Here is a 27,153-nt window from a genome sequence, read left to right as displayed (position 1 = left end):
TTCAACATTTGTAGACAGGATTAAGGTAGAGGTCTCTAGTTACACAGGCAGCACAGCCAGAACTGAACAGCTTTAAGACAAAGAATCTATGAAGATATATTTACTGTGAAAAAAGGTGAAAAGCAATATATTCCTTGAACAAAAACATATTTATAAACCAATGAGCTATAGAAGGCAACAAATCTCTCCAGATGAAAAGTGCTGTAGAAATTGCACTTACACTGAGGAATGGAGAACCGGAGGAACATCTCAGGTCATAAAGCCCAATATCCTCCCCAAAATAACCACATAACATTTTTCATACTAAGCTTTTATTTTCTTCATATCTTCTTTTATATTCAAGCTAAGCATTTCAGGTCTTCTTTGTCCCTGCAGCTTCTTATAAAAATGTACACATTGTTCACCTTTAAACCTTTTCTTACCCAAGTCAGTAGTAGATGAAGGTGTTTCAAATGTTTTAAACACACTATAAAAGTTTGCATGGTGAAAATGTGCTCAATATTATTTCATATGGAAGAGGCTTAAAAAAGAAAAAAGTAAGAATGGTAAAGCTGATAATCTTTGGTACACACTGAAATTCACATAGGTTCCAACTTCTGGGGGAAGATAATTTTTAGTATCCTGAGTGTGACAATACTGTCAAAGAAACTGGAGAATTACAGTAAGACAAAACATGGCAAACAATATTTGGGAGTAAAACTGTTTGCAAAGATGTCTTCAGAAAATCCCAGTAAGTTATGCCAACTACATCCCTCGAATTGTACAAATCCTTTGCTGCATTAATTCAGTACCTTGACCTACAGTCTTAATCAATCTGGATCACAAGCCCAGTTTTCTGTGGTTTTCTTCCCTATAGAAATACAGAACCAGTTATTTGGCATTAAACACTCTAATATTAAATGAAGGCCTTGAAAATCAGAAGAGCAGCATCCTAAAGATGCTGTATTGATGGACTGGATTAATGTGATAACATATATGTTAAAATCTTAGCAAGTTGTCTATCTGCCAACAAAGACAAGCACTTCTTCAGCATTATTTATATCAGACTCTAATCTCTATCATGTATCTTAAAAAGGTCACATGAACTGCACTGTGAAAATGTTTATGCTTTCACTGACTTTTATATGGTAAATATAGATGACTACACTGCAGAAATCTAAAGTAAGGAATGACCCATCCTGTACAGATGAAACTTAAATTCTTTGTCAGCTGTTTCTTTTAATCTATAAGGATCTAATCTATAAGGACTTCCAGAACATTTATATTTGGTTTTGGTGGTTTTGTTTGTTTGTTTGTTTCCCTGGCTGGAGCTGATAACTTAAAATGAAAATATCTGTGAAAGCTCTTTAAAATGTTATCTTAAAAGAATCATAATTTCAGATATGCTTTAGAAGCCCATGTTACATCAAATTATTTAGAGCAGGTAATTTTATCAAAATTATTACCTTTCATTTGGTGATATCAAATTTTAAAGCCCCTTATTTTTATTCTAAATAGTGATATGGTTTTTACTGAGCACATATATACACAAAACCATATATACTCTCACCTTAGAATGATTGTTCAATAGAGCATTACTGATAGTAGATACTTAGAAAGCTCTGTAAAACCTTTCTGATATTTTTCAATGAAATTATTTTCAATAATACCTCAGGTTATTATACTAGTTCAATTCAGGAATGAATTTTCCAATTTTTATGATTCAAGCTGATATGCAGAACTACACTGGGATTTGTTCAGTATATAAAATAAATAATAGAAACAGACACATTTCTTTTAGGTTACACACAAGGAAAGTGTCTACCCAAGGTCTAATTAAATAGAAGGTTCATTTTGGCTCAAAAATATGAGAAACTAGTGAATCCTTTCAGTAACACAAGATAATGGTATCAGTAACAGGTAAGCTCTCAATATCTGTTACACTTGTAATTGTTTAATTTAAAGCAAGAGAACAAGTCATAAACTGGTTTGGGCTAGAAGGGACCCTTTAAGATTATCTAGTTCCAACCCCCCCTACCATGGGCAGGGTCACCTTCCACTAGACCAGGTTGCTCAAAGCCCCAGCCTGCCTGATCTTGAACACTTCCAGGGACTGGGCATCCACAGCTTCTCTGGGAAACCTGTGCCAGTGTCTCACCATCCTCACAGTAAAAAACATCTTATGTCCCATGTGAATCTACTCTCTTTCAGTTTAAACTATTGCTCTTTGTCCCCTCACTACAGGCCCTGGTAAAACATCTCTCTCCGTCTTTCTCACAAGCCCTCTTGATACACTGCAAGGTTGTAAGTAAGGAATTCCCTAAACCTTCTCTTCCCCAAGCTGAATAACTCCAATCTCTCTACTGGTCTTCATAGGCTTCAGCCCCCTGATCACTTCTGTGGGTTCCTCTGGGTCTGCCAGAAGAAATGCCAGAAGCCACTGTTCCCACAGCATTTCAACATTTCTGTGTTCAACTGAACCATTCAATGACCACTGCAACAGCTTAGCTTAAACCCACTTCTGTCATCTGGCTAAGATGTTCTGCCAAACTTTGCACTGGCCTAGTTCAATGGAAAAATTAAATATCCTCTAAAAGGAATATTGACAGCTGAAAGTATGAAGAGTGATAGAAGTATTCAGGGTTAAAGGTATCTCTGTTTGTCAGTGTATCATCTCTTAGAACACATCTGTCAAGATCAGCATTATAAGATGATCAGAAAAAAAAGAGTTCCAAGAGAAAATTCAAAGCCACCATAAATTATACTAGGATTAGCAGGAACTCAGAAAGAATGTCCATTTTCTTTTTGTTAGACTTCTTTTCATATGTAGAGATTTTTTCTTTTCTATATGTAGTGATTTCTCATTTCTGTAAGAATTAAGGACCCTTCTCTCAGATGATGCATAACAGAATCATCACTTTCTAAAGCTATGCTTAAAGTTGGTCAGTACAATTCTCCCCTACAATGGATGAAAAAACAGGAATTAACCCAACCAATAAAACTTGCAATCTGAAATATTTCCAATCTCGTAGGCATTCTGTTCTGGGCTTTTACTCTGGGCTGTTTCTGGCACAGAAAATACAAACAGAACACATCTGTTAACTATGTTCTGAAATTAACCTCCACACAAAACAGAGAAAGTCCCACTACCAGACCTTCCAAACACTAGAATGAACAATGGGGTCATAGCATAAATTGCTACTGTCAGTTGCAGACAAAGGCAGAGGGATGCTTTCTTATGTAAGTTATGTGATCCTAACAACATCATAAGATCCTGCCCTGTTAAAATACTCTCTTGTTGGAAGAGCAGGATATGACAGTGCAGGAGGATTCTTGAAGCCAATGGTCAGATAAAGGCATGAGTTAACTCAGGCTGCAAAAGAATGAGGCAGCCTAGGAGTGGAACCTTTTATTTGGCCATTTAGTGATAGGATAAGTGGCAATGTTTCAAAGCATTAGTAGCTTCAACTTGAAAGAGACGAGGTCCAGATTAGATATTAGGATGAACCTCTTTAATGTGAAGGTGTTGAGGAACTGGAACAGGTTGCTCAGAAAAGTTCCCATCCTGGGAACTGCTCAAGGTTAGGCTGAATGGGGCTCTGAGAAACCTGGTCTAGAGGAACGTGGCCCTGACCATGGCAGGGGGTTTGGGACTTGCTGACCATTTAAGGTCCCTTCCATCACATAAAGAGGCAGAAAAATACAAAATAAATGAACATATATAAACAAGCTAAAAACCCATCAGAACTATAAATAAGTCACACCAACCTACAGCCTTGAAGGGCACTGTAACAAGAAAAATTTAAGCTAGAGGTCTCGCTACATATAGTTTATGTTTTGTCCAACAACAAGATACAATATGGCAAAATAAATAACACTTTCTTCTAGAGAAGCAACTTCCTTATTACTGTACTGCTCCACAGGCAACGAAGAGAAGTGTTAGGCCATGCAAAAGCACAGATGATACTCAGTAAGTGGATGCTACTCAGGAGAAAACCAGAGAGGTTGTTGCTCAGAGACCCTTTTAAAAAACAGTCATACTCGTCACTCCACTTAGATGATTTCCTGTTATCTGAGAGTAATCAAGTGTATGAAGAAGCAGTCCATTCAAAGATCAAAATAATACACAGGCCACACACTTTGGAAGAGGTCCAAAGACCACATAAATGCAAAAACCTTTACCATTTTGTTATTCATGAACAATACTTTTTTGAAAAACATGCACAAACTCTTTGGAATAAACATCTATACCAAAAATATTGGAAAACATAGTCTAAATACGGTTCATATATCTTCAAATAGTCATCACACAACATTTTCCCATTGGTAGGGCTAGCACAAAAGCATGAAGAGATGATTTTCAAAACATCCACAATAAGCAAATTTACCAAAAATTTATCCAAAAAGCAGTCTAACTTAGATTTAAACACAGAAAAAAAAATAAGCAATATTTGACATGCCAGATGCTGGACTAGCTGTCAATGGTTTCTTTTTCATGTAATAGCCTTATGGTTAGAGCACTCTCTAAGAAAGTAGTAAGTGACATCTTAAAAACTGAGATATTTCACATCATCCCCTTCTAGCAGAGAAGAATGAGTGGGAAAATGCCCAGTCCCTAAGGGCTAGGCTCAGTGAAGGACTTTCTACTACTTCAGTGGGGTCAGTAAGGAAAGACCAAAAGATTAATGGGACTCCAGTAAAAGAAAATCTAATCCAGCTCATGTTTACACATGAGCAGCTGGAGCAGCAGAGCTCTACTCCATGGCCCCTGTACTGTTTTCATAGTTTATGGTAAGAAAAAAATAGCACATTACATAAACAGCACAAAAAAAATGTCAAAGAGGTCTCAATCTCTGTCCTGTGAATCCTGCTGAACGACATGGAATAGTTCTCTACCACATATTTAGTTGAAAATATCAATTTTCTTCTAGTTTCCCCTCCCTACCTACTTCTCGTTATTCTTTCACATCAGTGGTTATACTTGAAATGGAAGTATGAATAGACTGAATTCAAACACATTTGAGAAATTGTAATGGTTCTTACTTAGCCTTAAAGGGTCAAATTCAATATTCCAAGCAGTAAGAAGACATGTCTTATGGGATGCCAAGGACTTCTATGTAATACATCGTATGGACAGACAACAGCACAGCTGCTGAGACAATCTCAGCATCAACTTGGTAGTCCCATTGACAGGTAGTATGCTGTAGAGGTCATCAAGTCCTAAGCACTGCTTTTATCACAAAAATGAGCCTGCTTCAAAATGAGCAACTGGGACAGTACATAAAGAAACAGACTTTCAATATTTTAGTTTTCCTATTTAATTTCATAAAGGCCTTATTCTTTCTTTCTATATGCAAATTAGACTGAATTTATGACAGTTGCTCTCTATGTCACATCCCACGTGCAAAGTTTGGAAAAACATACATAGTAATTCTTGCAGGAAATAGAATAAAGTTACAGATCAGGTAAACTGATTTTTTAAAAATCTGTGGTTTTCCATTTTGAAAACAGAAGGAACCTGAATGATAACAGATCAATAACAGGAGCTGCAGGCTTTCATTCAGAGCTGACTTGCTTGCATCCAACATAAATGGGCAGTGACCATTTACCATCTAACAGCTGTTCAGTAGCCTATGCATGATGATATGGTAGCCCCTGTTGTGGAAGTGGCCAGATGACAGTCACAGTTAATTGCCATTCCTGCTGGCAGTCTCAAATAAGGAAACAAGAAGACCCGGAGACCATGTCCTTTAGACAGAAAGCAACTCCAGAAGAGGACATTGAAAAGGTATTTCTCAAATGAGCCATGTCTACCCAATATGTAGCATGATCTCAATTTAAGGTAAGGTTAATATAGTATAATTAATACTTTTTTGTGTTATACCCCATCCAGGAACCAAGCCCCAGGCAGCTGCTCACTCACTCGCCATAAGCAAGACTGGGAAAGAAACAGAAAGGTAAAAGCCAGAAAACTCACGGGTTGAGAGAAAGACAGTTTAATAGGGAAAGAAAAATTCATGCACACAGGCAAAGCAAAAAAAGAAATTAATTCATCCCTTCCAATGGGCAGGCAGGTGTTCAGCTGTCTACAGGAAAGCAGGGCTCCATCATGTACAACGACTTGGAAGATGAACACCCTCACTCCAAACTTCCCCTTCTTCTACCCCTCATTTCATATACTGAGCATGATGTCACATGGTCTGGAGTATCCCTTTGGTCAGTAGGAGTCACCTGCCCTGACTGTGTCTCCTCCTAACCTGCCATGTACCTGCAGTTTCCTCACCAATGTGGCAATAAGGGAAGCAGAACTGGCCTTGACTCTGTTTAAGACCTGCTCAGCAATAGCAAAAACACCTCTGTATTATGTCATGGGAATTACTTTGGATTCTGGACTTTAAAATTCCTTTTTCTTAGTATTATCATCCCTTAGTAAGCATAAATGCTGGATTTCATACTGCTCTCTTTCATACGCTGTACTCAAAGCAAGGAGGTCAATTTTCCACATACCATTCAGTTTTGGTAGCTCCTTTCAAAAAAAAAAACATTTACTTACCCTCAAAAGTATTAACTTAACCGAACAGCACAGGGCTCTAATGTTCTACTCCTTAGGCTTAGAAAACAGTATAAAAAAGAAAAAGTAAAAGCTTGTAACCACTACAACTTTGCTAAAAGCAGATTCCTATATTGCTTAAAAAACTTACCATTTACATATAAAAAGCTTTTCAGTATTTATAGCAAAGTCAACTGAATAAATGCACTAAAAAGTAGTTCTGGTTCAAACTATGTTATTTAGATTATGATGTAGCCCGCAGCTGTGATACCACATAGAATTTCCTTAATTTGACAAAACTTTCAAGCATGGTAAAATACTCCAGTTATAAAAAGAAAATTAACAAACAAGCAAACCAAAAAAACCCAACAAACCTACTCATTTCACCTTTACAACAGTAAAAAACACAATGTGAGGGATTCTCTGTAGGTACTTCTCTCTGGTTTACTACTGTTTATTAAGCAAGTATGTGAGATACATGTTTGGAATCTAAAAATGTCACAACTCTTTTAATTCTGAATTGCATGAAGGTGGCCACCCTCTACCAGGAGAGCCTTCTGAGGCTATTTTTGCATTTAATGATCCTTCTGCTAAGTAAAATAAGTCTTTGTTGGTCACACCAAGGACCATAAACAGCCTATTTCTACTACTTTGTTTTTGTCTTCCCCTGTTGAGAGCCTATCTAATCAGACCATTTTCCTTCAGATGGAGAATATTACATTATATTTATCACTATAGCAACTAACCTAATTGATTTGATGCAGGTTTCTCTTCCACCATAGGATGGAGCCATTATCCCTAAGTATAATCTAAACATTTAAGAAAGGAAAAATTATCAGTTTATCATTTTACCACATCAATAGGATATAATTGGGTTCAGAAACTAAAGTATAAATGAAAGTCTAATGGGTTCTACATGTACATCCAGAACATTCTTTATAAATATGCTTCTCTGTCAAGTGGAACTTAGAGTATGATGTTTACTGGTTGCTCCCAGAAATAGGGATGCTTATTGTACAACAAATACACTTCCAGAAACAAAGATTCACAAAGTAATTAGGAGAAGGAGAAGCAATGTTCAAATAACTGATTCAGAAACAAGCTCTGTCAGACTAACATTAAGAATGGAAATAGGCAAGATACATCAAAAATTGTATTAACAGTGCAATTAAGAAAGGAAAAATGGAAAAGTTCTTTTCCACATTTTGTTTTGGAGGCTGTAGGGTTTGTTTTCAGTAGAATGATACAATGAGATAATAAAATATTAGGTTCCTGTAATTAGTTTGATAATATATTCACCTTTACTGTTATACTTCCGTATTCCTGACAATAAGGTGTGGGGGGAAATAGAGACCACCCTACATTGTCAAATTTCTTTCCTTTTACTTCCTAAGAAATATGGCAATCCTGTTATTTTTAAAGTATTTTTAAAAGTCATCATGTACCCCCCAAAACCACATTTGCTTTTCTTCAAAAACAGGTGTCAGATGAAAAAAAGCCTGATTAAACTCTAGCTGATTTTTAAGAGAATTCATAAAATGTGAAGTGCTGCTTTACCTAGAAATAGCTTCACTTTTTTTTAATCTTGATTGTTCACAGAGCAAAACCCATTTTTTTTCAACGTCTCAAATACTACCACTAGAGAAAATGTTCATGATGCTTCATTAACATTTGGAATTGCAATTGTCAAATCAGTGAAGCATTACATAAATGGTGGAGTGTTTCGACACTGCATATTTTAAGCAGCATGGTGCTTTTCAGTGCTATATGAAATGAAGAGTGTACTACATATTTGAGGAACACCATCTACACTGGCTGAAAGAAATAATTAGAAACTGATCTTTAAGCACTCTAGAAAATGCCTTCAGATTATTGGCCAACATTTGCATTTTTCATCAGTAAACAATGAGCAATATGTAACAATTCAAATGGATTACTACATTCCTTAGGATAAAACATTGTCAAACTTCTCATTGCTGAAAATAAATAATTTTTAAAGAGTCAAGAGTTAATGGTTAACTCTTTTTGAGGCCATGCTGATTGGAAATATATGCGCAGAAGATCTCATATCTTCTCATAAGAAGCCTGTGATGATTTGGACACTTTTAACACAAACTTAACAAAATATTTCCTGTCACTAATACAAAACTGAATTCCCTTTGTACTTGAACTAGTCATTCTGTAATATGCACTCCCATGATACAATAAATTATTTTAAAATTCACTATTATTTAGTGTATGTTGTACATTATCAAATTGAATACAGCATTATGTACAAAATTATATTATTAAAAGTGTGGCCTGTTTAATATAATTTTATTAGCAAGAAGTGTAATGCAAAATGTGCTAAATTACAAAAAAAACCCCAAACTATTACAAAATATGTTATTCTTTTTGGCATAATTCACTTTCAGTGTCATCAGTACAAAGAACCCCTGTAATACACAAAACAGAAGTGAATTAAAGGTTCTCCTAACCAATTACAATCTCGTTTTGAAAAAACCTACAACACATACATAGAAAAATGGTCAGTGCAATACAGTTGGAGGAAATGGAATAGAGGGTTAAGAAATGCAGCAGGTATCCTCCTGCAAAGCAGCATCTATTTCCTATTCATCATAGCCTACACCTATTACAGCTCAACAAGACAAGCCTAGTGCAAAATTTTTATGCTATTGCTAATGAAAGCAATATGCACCATGGGTAAATGACAGACCCCATTCAGCTCAGGGTGGGAAAACACAACATAGATTCATTTTGGCAAAGCTGTGTGGGTCCTTCCTGATAAATTGCATTTTTTTTTTATTATTGCATTAAAATCACTTTTTCTATTCTCTTTGCAAGTTTCCTACTCTGGTGCTATGGACTAACTTGCATTCCCTAACTTGAAGTGTGGGCATTAACTCCATTTACATTATATAACTGCTTGAAAATGATTCTTGCTGAAAGCAAAACAAACAAAAACGACTAAAAACAAACAAGAAAGCAGAAAAAAATGAAGACCTTGTAAAGTATTTATAGTCCAAGTACGTGATTCTTACTGATACCTTATCTGCAACACTGTAATTAATGGGAAATCTAATGGAAAAATCTATCAAGCCTGAAAAAAGAATATAAAAACTCTACTGATAACCTGAGATGCAGCTCTAAAACTGGCAACATGTACTTACTAAACTGCTGAGGGTATGCTAAGAAAGTGCCAAGATTTGCTCCTATGGAATTTCAGAGGATCACATATGATCCCAGGGATGTTAAGACATCTGTCACTTGATGAAGTATATGCTTCCTAAAAGAACGAACATAAGCAAACCAGCTCCCCTTCATGGAAGGTGGACAGAGTTAGGAGAGTGTGTATGTGGAGGGAACAGCCTCAGAGGAATCTGGTAACACATGACAATAAACAGTGAACAGCGGATCAGGGGCACTAAAGCTAGAAAGTTTGTTTCTAAAATCCAAGAGATGTAACTGTTTGGACTGGAAATGCCACATTTAAAACCAAAGGACATCTCACTCTCCTGAGAGGCAGCATTATTAAAGTGCCAGTCTACCTGCTTTGCCATAGGGGAGTGGGGGGAGATGTGCCGGTGGCAAGTCTAAGGCACAGTAGTGAAGCCTGCCAGCTTCAGAGCTTGGCCTTCGCCTGAAGTGTTACCTCACATGGGAAGGGTGGAGATTTATGCCCAGCAAAAGCACCAGGACAAATATGTACTTACTGCAGTAAGCGATTAGGAGACTAGCCAGGATCATGATAGCCCAGAAAGTTGAGGACATGCTTGGCAAGGCGCTGGCATCTTTCCTACTGCTTCTCCTGGGAGATGGAGCCATTGAAGCCACTTCCCCGGTGGGGGGAAAGTCAGAGAGTTTCACCAGCCAGCTCTCCCCTCGACTGATGTCCCTGTTCCACGTGTAATCCTCAAGGAAGGCATCTTCCAACGACTCTGCTGTTCGTTATCAGCAACATGGTCCTGTTGCAGGAATCATCTTTTAGCCAGAAAGCCAAGGCGACTCTAATGCAAGCGAGGCTTGTGATCAGCGGCCACAGCCAGATTCCCTCCTGTCACTGTGGTGGGATGCACTAGCACGGAGGGTTTCACTGCGGCTGGGATGCCTCGCGTGGTACTGAGCTTCGAAGATGTCCCACGAACAAGCCTCTTTTTTAATTTTTTTTTTTTCTTTTCTGTTTTTAATTTGCAGAAGTTGTTCCGCTTGCAGTCCTTCCTCCTGCCTCCCCCTCCCCGGGGGCAGCCCCCGCAGGCGGAGCGCGGGCCCCGGCGGTGCTAACGCGGCGCCTCCCCCGCCCGCCCGCGGCTCTACGGAGAGCCCCGCTCAGGGCGCCGCCGGCCCCCAGCCCAGGCCAGCATGGCCGCGGGGGCCACCGAGGGGCGAGGGCAGCCCGGCGCCACCGCCGCCCGCCCGCCCGCCGGGCAGAGCTCCGCCGGGCAGCTCCGCGCAGAGAGGGCGATCCGCGCCCCGGCCCAGCGCCCGCAGGGCGAGGACAGCCCCGTCCCCCCACAGCCTGTCCAGCCTGAGCTCTCCAGCCGACAGGTCCTGCGGCTCGACGGGGCGGAGGTGCGGGATGGGCCGGGACACTTGAGGCGGAGGGTCGGCGGCGGGTCTTCCCCTCTCCGAGCGCCGCCCGCTCCGCTCTCAGGCTCTGCCGCTACAGCAGCGCTGGCCCTTCAAGTAAAGGGAAGCGGGAGGAGGAGGAGGGGGCCGGCGGTCACGCCCACAGGTGCTCAGCGCTCCGAGCAGAGCGGTCCATCCCCCCGCCGCTCCGCTCGCGTCCCCGCCGGAGGAGCGCGCCCGCCCCGGGGCTCGCATCGCCCCCCGGCCCCGCGCCGCTCCCGCTGCCCGCTCCTGCTCCCGTTCCTGGGGTGACGCCCGCCGGGTTTAGGGAGGGAGGAGCCGCGGGGTGACTGTCCCTGTCCCCGCGGAGGCTGCTGCCAGCCCTGCGGGGCCGGCGGTGGGAGTGGGCTGTGCGGCGGGCAGAGGCCGAGGGGCTAGCCCTGTACCTCGGCGGGGTGGAACCGGCTCCGGCCCCCAGCGTCTGCCCACGGCGGAGAGGTGGCGCGGAGGAGCCGCCGGGCCGGGAGCGGAGCGGAGGGGAAGGGAGCGGAGGCGGTGCCCGCCCCGAGCCTCCTCTGGGAATCTTTGCTCTCGGCTGACGCCGGGTCCCGACAGAAGTGGCCCAGGGAATTGTCTCTGCCAGTCCCCTCACCTGTACGGTGCGGCTCGAAATCTCCACGATGTATTGCGCCTCGACACTACCACAGATGCTAAAGGAAACAATTCCTCATTGTATATCCATCTGCGGTCCTTATGGGGACTGCTGTTGGCATGCGGTTTCTGTCGCTGAAATGGCAGCGACACATCGGAATGAAACCCGTTTTAGAGGGCTTGAGTTCACATGTGTGCCGGTATCCCTTGTGGTTAAGAGCTTAAATATTTAAAGAGGGACCAGGTAGTTCAGCTTTGCTGTTCGGAGTCTCCATAGCAATGTCTTCAAATTAATATTTTAAGTTCTGCAGAAGGTAGTCGCATTCCAGCTACAGGCAGGATTGGCAGACTAGAAGAGGAGCTTGGTCACAAAACGTCCCATTATCTCCTCCTGTGTTTTCCTTGAATAATAGAAATGCCATGAAAAAGCTCTTTGGTATTCCTTCAGAAGCCTCAGGTTTGTCTGATTGTTTGCCATTTAAACATATAGACTTAAAATTGCATATGAATGATGCAATATTCACAAGACAGGACTGTAAGGACCTTTTCAGTTCAGCTGCACTTGATTAGATACTAGTAACTAAGTTCAGTTTTGCACCATGAGGACATTGGCAATGTAATTGCTTTGATTTTAGAGATTTTTTGCCAGAATAGTTTCATCCTGAAATGGTAGGGCAATAGATTAATGTGTTCAAGCATACTTCAGAGATTAAATTTTAACTGTTGTTTGGGTACAACTATATTTGGGCACCAGAACGCTTCCTTCCAAGATGTGACTTTCTTTTCCCTTATTTTCATGGGAATTTCTTTTCTAGTATATTTAAAAACTAGAATAGAGCACAACTCAAACATTAGGACAACATACTATTCTCCTTCCCCATATTGTTTGAAAGAACATTTATATGTAGAGTCAAAATCTTTCTGCCCCTAACTTAGGCACTATATTTTCCTTCTAAGTCAACTTTAATTCATCATCCCTCTTGGAATCTGGAAGTATTACTTCAATTTTATGTTGTGAAGTTGTACAGCTTCATGAGCTTTTTTTATAAACTAAGACTTCCAAAATTCCTCTTCTCAGACTAAATGTAAGTAAGAATTAAGCAACAAAAATGTTTCTGCATGTTGTGCTGCTGTTCATTGCATTTCCAGGACTAACATGTTAATGAAGCATTTTTCTGTATTTATGAAAACATTTGATTTCCATTACAGCTGTAAGTAATGAATGCCCACTTAAATAGCATATTTTAAAAAATTCTATAAAGAAAAAGCAAAAGTATCTTGAAATGAGATATGTCGTATGATGCATAGATCAAGAGACTCTAAAGCCATAAGGGATAGCTGTAGATGTATATAGGCAACTATACCTTTCAGTAGAATTCACAGAATTTTATATAGCAAATCTTTCAGTTTACCTTTTGGTTAGACAAGAGGATTTCCCTTGGAAGTGCATCCAGCTTTCAGTCTGAGGAATGGCAATCATGATGACTGTTCACCTAAACAGAGCTTGAAGGTTCATGCAGAAGCATAAGTCTTGCTTTGATAATTCTGAAAACAGACATTCTTCACTTGAGGCCAGGTTAATTCCCACACTGAAAAACTACTCAGTTACTCAGAAAGTAAGGCACCATTTACTGAATATGGGAACCACCAAGCTGGGGCCTTTGTGTTTTTATACAACTACCTGTAATAATTTTACAAAGAAATTTTAAATTAATAAAGATTTTCAAATAATACATTCTGATTTGATTGTCAAAGACAAGACTTAAAACCACTCTTAAAAGGCAACTTTAGTTCACTGCTGATTTGTTTTGTAGGTGCATGTTGATCTCCAGTAATGCCTTGGCTGTTCTGCGGCATCTTATATTGAAAAGTATTTCAATAGTGGCACTATTCACAATGTAAAGTCCTACTTTAGAAAGAAGTGGTGAAATTTGATCTCAAATTAATTTTCTTACCCCTTTCTTGATATGGTCCCCACACTTTGATTCGCAAGGAAAATGTGTGAGGTCTATCTTTATTGCCTCCCTAATCTCCCAAGAAATTCCCAGTATGCAGACCTGTGTGTACGGAAATGTAAGAAACAATGATTAAAGTCATGGACAGAAGTCGGAAAGCTGAATAGGAAATAGAAACCCAAGTTAAAGGCTGTATATCGAAGTGAAATACCCTTTTCAGAAATCAAATTTGTTCCCATATAGTCAATGACACAGATCTCTTATTCTGCCATTACAGTTGGAAGAGTTAATATTTGCAAGGAAATTAAAATAATATTTAGGCTCTTTACTAAGACTGGGCCATTGGTCACACTGAAATTATAAGCAAAATATATCTATTGACTAGCAAAGGCATAGTTTGAAGCCTGTTGTAAACTGTATCTATGTCAGAGTTTGTCCATGATGTGTGTATGTATCTCTGCTCTCTGCTTGAATGTCAGACCTGTGAGGTCTGTGTAGTGATTTGTCCTCTGTAAGTTACTGTCTCACCTGCCGTGGAGGTCACTATGATAAATCTTAACATTCATTTAGCATCAAGCATGTACATGGTAGAAGCTAGATAGAGTTCTTCAGGTCTTTACAGAGAGACCTTCTGTTCTTTTAGAATTTGCTTATTTGCTTTGAAAGTAGAAGGTTTAAATAAATTATGGGTAAGTTACATGGCATCGCACTGATTCAGAATACTTCAGAGAGAACCAACAATCAATAATATTCAAGACAACAACTGAGTTTTTCTTGGGATAAAATAAAAAGTATTCAGTTGATTCTAAATGTTGATTTTGAGGAAACAACAGAATATCTGAATGGATATTATTGATTAGATTTGTTAATTTTGAGATAAATATGAGCAAAAAAGATGTAAAAGAATCGCAGCATTTAAATTTCTTTTACAACGTTAAAACATGAATTACATACAAGAGGTGTGTAATATAAGCTTGTTGTAATATCTCAAAAGAATTTTCAAAGGAAGAGTAGTAGAGAGTAATACTAAGAAAGCAAGTTCCTCAACTTTAATTAACCAATTATATTTTCAACAAATTAGTTAAAGAACTCGATATGTCTCTTTATAAAAATCCATAGCACATCTTTAACAACCATAGCAAATATAACCAAGAAAGAATGCAAGAGAATTGTGATTCTCTTCATTTTCCTTGAGATAGAGACCAATCACGGAATATGGATTCATGGTTAAAGAAACAGAATAGTTTTAGTGTGATTTATGAAAAGATTTGCTCACTTTTTATTTACTGATCTTAGGCCATCTTTAGGAAATATATTTTATCTAGACATATTCCTCAATTATTTTTTGAATACCTGTTTATTGCCCATAATATTTTGTTGGTGCATGTTGATCTCAGACCATCTATTTAGTCGGGAAGTTTTTGCTATTGATTTACGTGAAGCAGAAAATTATTGTATTTGTGAACAAATAAAGAGTAAGGAAGAAAGAGAGACTGTGTAGCTGAATGCTTAATTCATTGTGAAATTATAATTTAGAGAGTTCAGTTCTTCAATAACAGAAATCATGTTTTAGTCTAAATGGTAGCGAACTGCATACATCTGAAACTGTGGGATAAGAAACTTAGGTCTCACCCACTAATTCAGTAAAAGTCTTTATTTTCAGAGTAGTTTAAAATTTGGAAAGAGATATTTCGATACATGTACATGAAAGAGCGTTTATTATTGTCAGTAACAGTAAGGTTTTAAAAAAAAATTCCATTAATACATAGTCAAAATAGATTTAGAGGGAAGCCACTGACCAAACTCAAGTCATGTTGCTTCATTGCATTGTACTCTCTGCGTGGCAGGTATTCTCACTGAGGAATGCTTTTGTTGATTTTTACAAATGTAAAACTACACCCTTGTTACATGTAGATTATGCCTTTTCACTGATCTTTCTTTAACAAGGTACCAGTTAGTGGTGTTCTTTATTTATTTTTTTTTTTTTAGCCATTATTAATTTATCTAGGTTTAGTTTTTTTTTCCTTAATTTTAATTACCTGCCTGAGATACTATAGATACTGTGTGTTGTAGATACAGTTTGAAAAGCTGTATGTGGTTTTGATTTAAAATGAAAGCTTTCATAAGTTATGGGAAATCCTCACCCTGTAAAATAAAATCTATGAAGTTGTTCACTTGTTCACTGACAGCTATATTAACCTGTCCAATTATGTGTAAAGCCAAACATTTTAAAAAAGCAAGGAAGTGACAGTGGGAATATGTTGCCAATACAAAACATTTTTTATACCTGTCTGTATAGCTGATGGGGTGTCACAACATCCACATTATCATCCTGACTGAATTTTATTTTTAGACTTTACACTAAAATGCATAAAAGCAATGAAGAGAAATACTTAAAGGTGCATTTTAATTCAATTTTGTGTCAAAGACAAGTCTGTAGTTTTTATTAAAAAATGACACCAATATTATATCTTTTCAAAATGTGTCTGCCATTTTTTAAAAGAAATACTAGTTGTAGATGACCAAGAGATTAAATGAACTTTTTCTAAAAATAGTGCATCCTCAGTTAGTCCTAAAAATATATATATTGGAAAAAAACCACTTTACTGTTGTCATGCAAGCGCAAATATCACATCTAAAGTTGAGTTAAGATGAACTGCATCTTTTCATAGCATGTAATAATAAAATGTTTATTTTTTTCTGGTGTGGGTGTGCAAAATTGTTTCTTTGCATTGAAATGCCTACAACTGATGTGGCAGATAAGTACTTGTCACTTAGCAACCTTTACTAGTTCAGAAAAAAATATTGGGAAATATCTTAAATGCTGTTTTAAAAGTTTCTGGAATTTAGCAAATTACCAAATCATTCAGAAGTGAGTCATTACCTGAGCTAGAGTGATGTAATATACTGGATTTGAAAGCAAGAACAAAAATAACTGACTCGCACACAAGGGTAATTTAGGAGGTGAATTATTTTAAAAAATTAGGAAAGAAATCAGAACATGAAACAGCAAACAAACCTGAAATAAATCCAAATATGGTAAATTGCTTTCATTACAGAAAATAGATAGAAAATGGCAGGGATATGAAATCATGACTATGAGCAAGTTTTTGTCTTGGAGACTACGTAAATTATTAATCATATCTGTTGAAAGTTAGGTCTAGTTTAATTTTGTGCAATCAAACAAAACGGATGCTGACTTCAGTGCCTGTTCCAAAGTGTCCAGAAAAATCTGGTTTTGATTACATCAAAAGTAACACATGCAATTCTTTTACAATATATTTAAAGTGAGGAAAGAGTACATTACTTGCTTGGAAATGTATTCCATTTTGTCTTTTTTTCCCTCTAATTTCCCTCTACTTTTTTTTCCTTCATTGACATACCACAATTTGATAACTTACATGCTTGACACTTACACATGTTAAGAAGTGTACAGTCACAAAAATCCAATTTTTTTGGTGACTCCTGTATTTTTTTCCTGTTCTGTGCCTCCTAGCTTCCCTGCACAGTATTCTGTAGGAGAGAGAAATCAAAGTATCATATACTTGTCTGTACATACCATCAGCAAGTACCCATTCAAGAGAAAAAAGCATCACTGCACATCTGGTGACTGCATGATCCTGTTTGTCAGGGAGTGTTCTCTGAAGCCATCTATGGATTTTCTATGTAAGCCCTTATTTCCTTGGACATTTTAACACACACACAAGAGACATAAAGGCATATAAGGGTATGCATTCTTGACTTTTTCTGGAAATCTTGCCCCTTCTTTACAAACCTTGCTATAGGGGAAGAAATAAGTGGTATTGTCTGGAGGTAGAATACATGGTTATGTTTGAGAACAGATTTCTTTTGATAATGAAGCCAACACATTTTCTGAGCATCTCTTTGATAATGGTTTAAATGTCTCTTGTTGCCTTAGTTGCTGCTGGAATTGTGAATTGTTAATTTTTTTGTTTGTTTTTTCTGTAAAAATCTAGAGAATTTTGATAAAATATTTTGAGTGTTCTGTTTGAAGGCGAGGTAACTCACAAACATTTAAAAAATGTATTTTTAAGAAATCATCTCTATGATGCAGTGAGTTCAGGTGTGCTCAGTGTAAGCTGGTACTTGAATTCTTAAATTCACCATGCAGCAATATGTTTGATCACTGAATAGTAGCAAATATTCTTAGGAAAATAAATTGTAACAAACCATGCATAGTTGCAGATTTAAAAGCTGGACTTTTCATCTAGAGTTGATTAAACTAACATAGAGTGTAGTTTCTTTTGCATTCTCTCATTTGCCAGTTCAACTATGTGTTCTTTAGAGCAGGATGAAATGATGTTTCTTGTATCAGTATCCTGTCTTTCAGAAATCAGCAAACTTTCTGTAACCAAGATAGCTCTCAAAAAAATCGTTGCCTTCCTGAGTGGAAATTAGAAACTTTTGGTCTACTCTAAACTGTAGCATATGAGCTGCAACTTGTGAACCTGATGGACTTATTTTGAGAAGCAGACAAGCTGTCTCTTGAATGATATTGCTGAGGAGTAGACAAGGGTAGAAATTGCCAGTGTTTTTTCTAGTGAGCTGAAGTGCTCAGTTCATCATCAAACACTATCTGTTTCTATCATATAAAAGAGGATTTTAGATGTAGTGTAGGAAAAGAAAGGCTACTAGAAGGTGAAGTAGACAACAGTAAATACAAACAGGAGTAATTTACTGGAGATCTTGCTGGTAATGTGAGATTTAGTTTGGGATATTTTACTTTGGGTGAGATTTTTATGGGGGGCAGAGGAAGTGAGAACAAGAGGTGGTGAGATGGCAGTAAATGCTGGATTAGAGAAGGGTATTTGTTCATAAGGCAGTAGACATATTTTATTTTAAAACTGTCACTTCCATGTACATCCTGTAAAATTTTGGCAATGCCGAAGCAATACTTTGGGTAAAATGTTTGGCTTTCAGAGAACACTGAGCTTAAAAAGTTCAAAATTGGGAAATGTGGACTCCTGCATCTGCAGAGTCCACCACTATAGACTGGGACCCATGATGTGGAAAGGAGCTGTGCAGAAAAGGACCTGAGAGTCCTGGTGGACGTCAAGGTGACCAGAAATCAGCAATGTGCTCCTGCAGCAAAGAAAGCCAGGAGCCTCCTGGGCTTCATTAGGCTTCAGGATGTTGCCAGCAGGTCAAGGAAGGTGATCCTTCTCCTTTAGTTAGCAGTGGTGAGACACATCTGGAGTGCTTTGTCCTGTCCTGAGCTGTCACAAGAGGTAGTACAGGAGAGCACAGGGAAGATATGTCCAGCTCTCTCTCTAGCACAGCAAAGAGCTGAGAGAGTGGTTAAGGAATCAGGGCATCTGTTGTACAAGGGCAGGCAGAGAATTGAGATTGTTTATCATAAAAAAGAGAAGGGTGTGGGGATATGTGTGGTTTTGTGTGTGTATGTGCATATCTTACTATGCCCTGGTGGGGCAGGACAGACTATTCCTATACAATGAAAGGAAAAGAGACAATAGATACAAATTGAAACAAAGGAAATTCCACTTAATTTAAAGAGAAAATATTTCCTTTTGAGGATGATCACACTCTGGAACAGATTGTGCAATGACATTGTGCAGTCTCCATCCTTGGGAATTTACAAAATCTGTTTGTATAAGTCCTGAACAGTCTTGTGTAACTGAGCCTGCTTTGAGCAAGGAGGTAAGACTAGATAAATTTCATAGGTCGTTACCACCTTCAACTGCTCTTTAAAAACTAATTGAATAATGCTAAATATATATATATATATAAATATATATTTTAAAATCATGGTTCTTTATCCTTGCCTCTTTTCAAGGTATTTGACTGTTGTCTAAGACACCAAGTAACATTTGTGCTTTCAGACAGCATGATGAGGGCTAGGTATCTCAGCACAGGATCTGGCCATAAAGTCAGCAAATGGTGCAGCTTAAGAAATAACATGGAGATATCCACTTTAAAAAGCTGAGGACAAGGGTAACTCCTGTCCTCTTAGTAGGATTCTAAGTGCTTTTCTATCCACCTGGATAACCTACTCCTAAAGGCTGTTACCTATAATCCTTCATTTTAACCAAGAATTGTGTTTAGAGGAGAATGAAGTAGTGGCAATAGGACAGGTGTCACACCACATCCTCAAGGCCTCCTAGTCATTGCAACATTTATTCAGGACTTATGGGAGTTCAGTTCAGTTCTCTTCACTGCCAGGGGCAAATCTGCATCAATCAATGGTTCTATAATGGGGCACTTACAATCCCCTTGTTGAAACAATGTCGCTGCACATGTAATAAATCAAGATTTACAGGGCAGAAGGAGAAAGTATAAAAGTGAAACTGATTCTGTAGCTAAATGTTTATGTGGGTACTCACCTTGAGAGGAGACCAATCTTTTCTTGCCAGATCCCAGGACAGTTTGTATAATTTTACCTATGACTGCATAATGTGCTCAATTACAAAAAAGACAGGCCATTGAAAACGACTGATGTCTGAAAACTTAATTTACTAGGACTTAGCTTCCATGCTTTGTCTGAAAATTGAGTACTACCTAGTGTAAGTACGTAGCCTTCGTGGCAAATTTCTGAATAGCTACATCTAGGACAGGTTTCATTAAACAAGCAAAAAAATGAAATTTTTACATTAGTATTCATAACAGTGTTTTCTGAAAAGATCAAAAAATTATTATGATTAATACACTGTTATTCACTCCACTGAGAACTTTCTTTCTCTATGTTCATATACACAGACTATTTTTTTGCCTCTTTTATTAATGCAAATACTTCATTAGGTTACTGGAAATTATACTTTCTATAAAAAAAAAAAAGTTGTCTAAAACTTGTTTGCCTTCTCCTCCACAGCTTCATTGTTTACCCTTTAAAATCTGCAGGCTGCAATATGAGAAGTCAGATGCTTCTTCACTGTATTTGGGATTATTGGAATCCAACTTAAGTATCACTATATACTTCTGCATATAATTTCTGCATATATTTCTGTTTGCACAGAGCCCATACCTAATGCTGGAGCCTCTGTGGTGAGCAGGAATACAGACAGGCTTTCCTCTGCCACACCTGTGGCACTGCACCAGCGGTGCCAGCTCTGATGGGGACACTCTCATCTCTGCCTCACCTTTGTGAGGTTCTGGGTTGTCAGAGCCAAATTTGATGCAGTTGAGGGGTGAACATCTGGCATGGCAGCAAAAAGGAGTGTCAGCATCAACTGCCTGGGGATCCTGTGCAAGTTCTGATTGCAGCTGGCTGGATAGATGCAGGAAAATGGGAAAAACGACCCTTTGTGAAACTTGCCCAGAGGGCAAGATAACAGCATTATCTTTCTTCATTATGGAAAAGTATATAATATTCAAACCTGTGGAATATCCAGCATTATAAGTAGGAAGAAAGAATGGCTCAGCTGTGCATGGTAACTTGGCATAAACATGGAATCATACAATAGTTTCATACAATGTGGAATCATGGAATCATACAATAGTTTGGTCTGCAAGGGACATTTACAGGTCATCTAGTCCAGCCCTCCCACAATAATCAGGGACATCTTCAACTAGATCAGGTTGCTCAAAGCCCCACCCCACCTGACCTTGAATGTTTCAAGATTGGGTCCTCTGCCACCATGGGAAATCTGTTCCAGCATTTCACCACCCTCACTGTAAAAAAAATTTCTTCCTTAAATCTACCCTCTTTAAATTTAAAACCGTTAGCCCTTGTCCTCTTACAACAGCCCTCCTGAAATATTTGACCCCATATTTCTTATAAGCCCTCTTCAACTATTGAAAGGTCACATTAAGTTTCCCCAGAGCCTTCTCTTCTCCAGGCTGAACAGCCCCAAATCCCATAGACTTTCCTCATGGGAGAGATGTTCCAACCCTCTGGTCATTTTTGCAGCCCTCCTCTGGACCCCCTTGATTTTGTTCACATCTTTCCTGTGCTGAAGACCCCAGAGCTGGATGCTGTACCCATTTGACTCACAAGGCTGGTAAGTGGTTATTTGCCACATGTTCTGCTTATTATGACTGGTTCATTGGCACCCTAGGAAGGCATCTTGGTTCTTTCTCCTGTTGGGCACACTAATGAATGGCTGGGAATATTGATTTTGTGTGTCTCTTTGAGACATTGCTTTGCTGCTCCCCTATGGAGCTTCATTTCCTCCATCAGGACAATATCCTGCAATACTATCTCCAGTGGAATGGAACTGTTTTGTGTTTGGAGCAGCATGAGCCACAGATTCTCTTAATACACTTTTAGGTACTGGACCAAAAAACGGGTATACAAATTTTAAAAAATAATTTAGCTTAAAATGAAGAAGCGACATACTTACAAGACCACTAATGAATATTTTAATTCGCTTCTATTCTTATACTGAGGATAGCAGGACAATAAAAATGGAGCCCAAACACATTTCTGTGCCATCAAGAATTAAGGCAATCAGAAAAATTTCTTGACAAGTTGCCAGCCTTCATCATTAGGGGCTTCTCTGATGCTCATTCCACAATGGATTTTTAAATCTCATCAGCTGTGGGAACCATCTTTGTCAGGCAGGAATGTCTTAACAATGTCTTTGTTTATTATCTGGATCTCACATGAAACTGACATGACACTTCCAGTCTGATGGGAATGTCTCTATGTCCATAGGCTCTCTTTCAAGAATGCTAAGTGTTGATACCTGGTATGACACAAAATTTCAGTCATCTGTGTTACTTAAAGTTGCACTGTACTGCTCCTCTGTCCACCTCCAAAATCCCCTACTATAATAAAAATGCCCCCTCCCACACAAAGATCCCAGTACTTTATGTCAGATCTGGATAATATTTTAAGCACTTAAGTAATAAGATGAATTGGCTTCAAGAAAAAATTGAGTAAAATCCTTATACATTTAAAAATACTAAATTGAGAAATTCTGAGGATGAAAACCACAGATTTTGACTGATCTACACATTCTTCAAAATTCAGAAATGATAAAAATTTAAGATAAAGGAATTTTTTTTTCCCAGGTTATTTCATTTATGCCCTCAGAGGTTATTTCTCCTCCCTCCAACCATGGTGCTGGATGAAGCTTTTCTATACAGTATTCTTTTCTTTTCATCTTGCCACTTTTAGTTCCAATAAATTTTTAAGACATAGCTTTTGAATCATTAAATTTTTCACCTAATTTCAAAGCCATTACAGGCAAAATATGGCAAGAACAAAGCCTGTTAAGGCCCCCCTTTCTTTTAGTTTAATCGTAGTCCATCTACCTTAGCTTCTTTCTGGTCTACTTTTAAACTTGGATAACATTCTCTATGAGATTTCCCATAAACTAAGATGTCATTCTTGGAAACTGTGGTACTTTCCAAATGCTGCAGAATCATGCACATTTTTCTAAAGTTATTCTGATGCCAAATGAGAAGCAAGATAGTAGATATCTTTTAAATAATGTCAGAAAATTGTCATCTTGTCTCTTTCAGGAATATCTGGTGAAAGTAATTTTGACAAAACATTTTTCATTAGAAAATATTGTCTTGATGAAATCAAAGCTTTTCACAGAAATCTATATCTTTTTAATAAAAGTTTCATAATGAAGTTTTTCTTTTTTTATGTCCAAGATAGAATTTCTAACTGACTCTGACAAATTGAGATGCACTCTGTGATCAGGGAAAAATTAGGAGATCAGGGTTTAAACTGTTTACTTTGAGCTGCAGAGGGTAACTGACCCTGGGTCTAGCACTCTAAAAGTGACTGTGCTAAGTGCTTGAATGCTGTTTTTTTAGGTAAATCAATCTCAGAGCTCTCTTCAGAGCTTTTTATATATCGTAGTTTTCCCCCTACATGGAGGTAAAACAGAAGGGAAAATGTCAACTATGATGACTAAAATAAAATTCTTTTGGTCTCAGGGCTGGCTATTTTTCAGAGTGCAAACAAAAATGCCATTTGGATGTATTTAGTTAGGAAGGCTCATATGGTGTATTTTAAATTCCAGTTTGAATTTCAGGTCACAGCTCTGTGTTGACTCATAATACACAATTCTCCTTGATTTAAGTGAAATTATCTCTATAGGTGCCTGTACGCTGCTTGAGTATTTCTGTTTATAAACTTTGGCAAAGAAAAAACCCTGTTATTTTAATATGAAAAAAAGATTTGTATTTTTCATTTGAGTAGACAGTTTTGTGCACATTTATATAACAATAAATTTCTCTACTTAAAATACCATGCTAGTCTTTTATGGAGTAGATTCTAATATTCCATTTCACAATAATATAAAAGAATTTAGATCAGTCAAGGAATTAACCAAATGATTGAGGGTGTAGGTTCTAAATAATTAAAAGGTTAACATTGCTTATAGCCACTATCAGAACAGTCAGGACAAAGAACACATAATATAATATCTTCTGTTTTAATTGTTTGTCACTCAAAATTCTGGTAGATGATTAAAGCTATCAAGTGAGCAAATGTACACATAAAAATATCAGAAGATATTTTTTTGACTTCAACATAAGATTTGTGAAATACCTTAGCTATTGGGAATAAATGACCAAAATATTTCTGTTTAGAATGAAAAGAACTGTGTGAAAACAAAATTATTTATAGTTTTACAAATTATTTATAGTTTTATCTTTATAAGCTGCTATATGATAATAACAAATGGTCATACTGAACAGACTTACATTGGCATATTTAAATAAAGGAAGTATTTATTTATTACAAGTTTTTAAAAGTACAAGCCTTTGAAAGTGGATTAGAAATTTTCTAGACCATAAGCAAAATGCTATTTTTCATGTAGAGCTTCTTGACCATCATCTTTTTAATGCACTTTGATTGAATGGGAATTGTCTAGCAGTAACTGAGGTCTTTGCATTCTGAAGTGCAGGTTACTGAAATAAGGAAAAAAGTTGATTTACTGTAAAACTGCAACCTTGTTGATGGCTGCTTAGCTGCCAACCCTCCCAGGATCACTCAATTACAGTAGGCAAATTCTTGTTTATCTTGCCCCAGTTTTTACTGAGGCTTTAGAATTCTCCACCTGCACGTGACCTGTATTGCCTTACTTTGGTCAAGTACCTATCTTCTGCCTGTAACCTGCTGAATCTGTGACACAGCCATGGCAGAGTTCAGATCTGCTAAGTACTCTCAAAGCATATCAAATGCACACTATCAAAAGAGATATGATAAAGTGGAATCATGTCTGCATTCTTTCTAAAACCTATTATCAAGATACAGAAGGGTAAGCTGTTAGCTCTCACCTTTGAATATTAAACAAAGAATTATTACCATTCCCTCATGAAACCTGAGATAACTTGTATTTTAAACCTTTCTCCCAAAGAGCAGCTTCAAATTCACCTTTCTTGTTTCCATAGAAAATAAGCAAGTTTTACTGCATAGAAAACATTTTGAAGTGAAGAGTAACTCTCTCTGTGACCACATGGGCACTCTCTCCCTCCCTCCCTCCCTCCCTCCCTCCCTCCCTTCCTTCCGCTCTTCCTTCCGTCCTTCCTTCCTTCTTCCTTCCTTCTCCTTCCTTCCTCCTTCCTTCCTCCTTCCTTCCTGTCCTTCCTTCCTTCCTTCCTTCTTCCTTCCTTCCTTCCTTCCTTCCTTCCTGTCCCCTTCCGTCCTTCCGTCCTTCCTTCCTTCCTTCCTTCCTTCCTTCCTCCTTCCTTCCTCCTTCCGTTCCTTCCTGCCGTCCTCCTTCCTTCCGTCCTTCCTTCCTTCCTGCCTTCCTTCCTTCCTTCCTTTCCTTCCTCCTTCCTTCCTCCTTCCTTCCTTCCTTCCTTCCTTCCTCCTTCCTTCCTTCCTTCCTTCCTTCCTTCCTTCCTTCCCTCCTTCCTTCCTTCCCTCCTTCCTTCCTTCTCCTCCTTCCTTCCTTCCTCCTTCCTTCCTTCCTTCCTTCCTTCCTTCCTTCCGTCCTTCCTTCCTTCCTCCTTCCTGTCCTTCCTTCCTTCCTTCTATATGCAGCCCAAGATGTAAATACTAGTTCACTTATTCATTTAGTGATTTTATCTTTTATTTTCTCAATTATGAAATAACTAAAAAAATTATACTCCTACCCAAACATCTTGATATTGTTGATGAAAGTCACAATTTAAAAATACATACATCAAAAGTGTCCAAGTATAATGATACTTTATGGCATTTCTTTCCAAAATTAATTGATTATAATAATATTTTGTAAGTGTTCACCATATTTCCATGTAAAAGATTAATTCTTTCACTTTTCTCCAATAGGCAGGCAAAAGGTGATACACTGCTTGATTCTTTCTAGATACTGATTTTGGCTGGAATAGTTAAATTTTTTCCTACTAACTTGTGTGGGGCCGTGTTTTGTATTTGTGCTGAAATATCCAGGGCATCCCACTCCTGTTTTCATTTTTGCTGAGCAGTCCTCACACAGTGTAGGGAATATACTGTTTCTCAATTGATCCCACCAAGCAAGGAGGCTGGGGGGAGCAAGAGGTTTGGAGGGGACATGGCAAGGACAGCTGACCCAAGTGGCCGAAGGAGAATTCCATACCATGTGACATTCTCCTCAGCAATAAAACTGGAATGGCTGGATGTTGCCAGAGCTGCTGTTTCTCTGAGATTGACTGAGCATCGATCAGTTGGTGGGGAATAATTGTTTTCTTTTGCATCACTTGTTTTTTCTTAATTTTTATTTTCTTCCCCTTTTTTGTTGTGTGGAGATTTTTCTTACCTTTCCCCCCCTTAATATTATTAAACTGTCTCTGTCTCAACCCATAAGTTTTCTCACTTTACTCTTCCAATTCTCCTCTATCCCATGGCAGTGAGGTGAGTAAGTGGCTATGTGGGGTTTGGTTGTCCAGTAGAATTAAACCATGACAGTGGACTAGACACTAACTCTCAGTCTATTCACTTCATTCATGACTGCATGGGAAGGAAGGAGAAAAAGGAGGAAAGAAGAATGAATAACATGAATATATATATATATATATATATAATCATTTACAATAGTTGAGTAGTTGTATGTCCATAACAAAGAAAATCACAGGGATGCATATATATTCTCAGAGCATGTAGACTGAATAATTCAGTGGAAGGCAGTAATTTTCTTTGTTTTTATTTACTTAATACTGGTTTATATTCTCAGACCTAAGTACAAATAACTTCCTGAGAATGAAACTAAACTAAATCAAGAGAAATTACTGAGGTCATGTTCATTTGTGTCCTTCTCTCAAATGTTCTTCAGAAGAACATGATGCACTCTACTGATTCTAAAGACCAGCAAAGTTAAAGTTAGTTCTGTAGGAGTCCCTCTAACAGAAAGCAATTTCCTTCCTTGGCACTCCACAGACTGTTATTCCATCGAGGGTCATGCTCAAGAAATTGTAATTTACTTACTTTTTTACATGCTACCATTTTCTGGTCTCTGTGTGGCTACTTTAACTACTTTGGCACAAATCAGAGCAGCTACATTAGGACCAGAAGTTTGCTATGTAGTCAACAGAGAGCACTAGACACTGCTC

General features: G+C 38.2%; 1 protein-coding gene across 1 annotated transcript in view; it reads right to left on the bottom strand.

The window, feature by feature from the left end:
- TAFA5 (TAFA chemokine like family member 5) overlaps positions 1-10,354 on the bottom strand; it is a 400,155-nt gene extending 389,801 nt beyond the window's left edge. The window contains exon 1 of the mRNA XM_050987434.1: positions 10,243-10,354. Coding sequence (XP_050843391.1) covers positions 10,243-10,354 — 112 coding nt within the window. The remainder of the gene's footprint in view (positions 1-10,242) is intronic.
- Positions 10,355-27,153: the final 16,799 nt, after the last annotated feature.

Source organism: Serinus canaria, chromosome 1A (assembly GCF_022539315.1).
Source record: "Serinus canaria isolate serCan28SL12 chromosome 1A, serCan2020, whole genome shotgun sequence".
NCBI classification, from domain to species: domain Eukaryota; kingdom Metazoa; phylum Chordata; class Aves; order Passeriformes; family Fringillidae; genus Serinus; species Serinus canaria.
The sequence above is the reverse complement of the archived record's forward strand: the minus strand, read 5'-3'. Positions and strand labels throughout refer to the sequence as shown.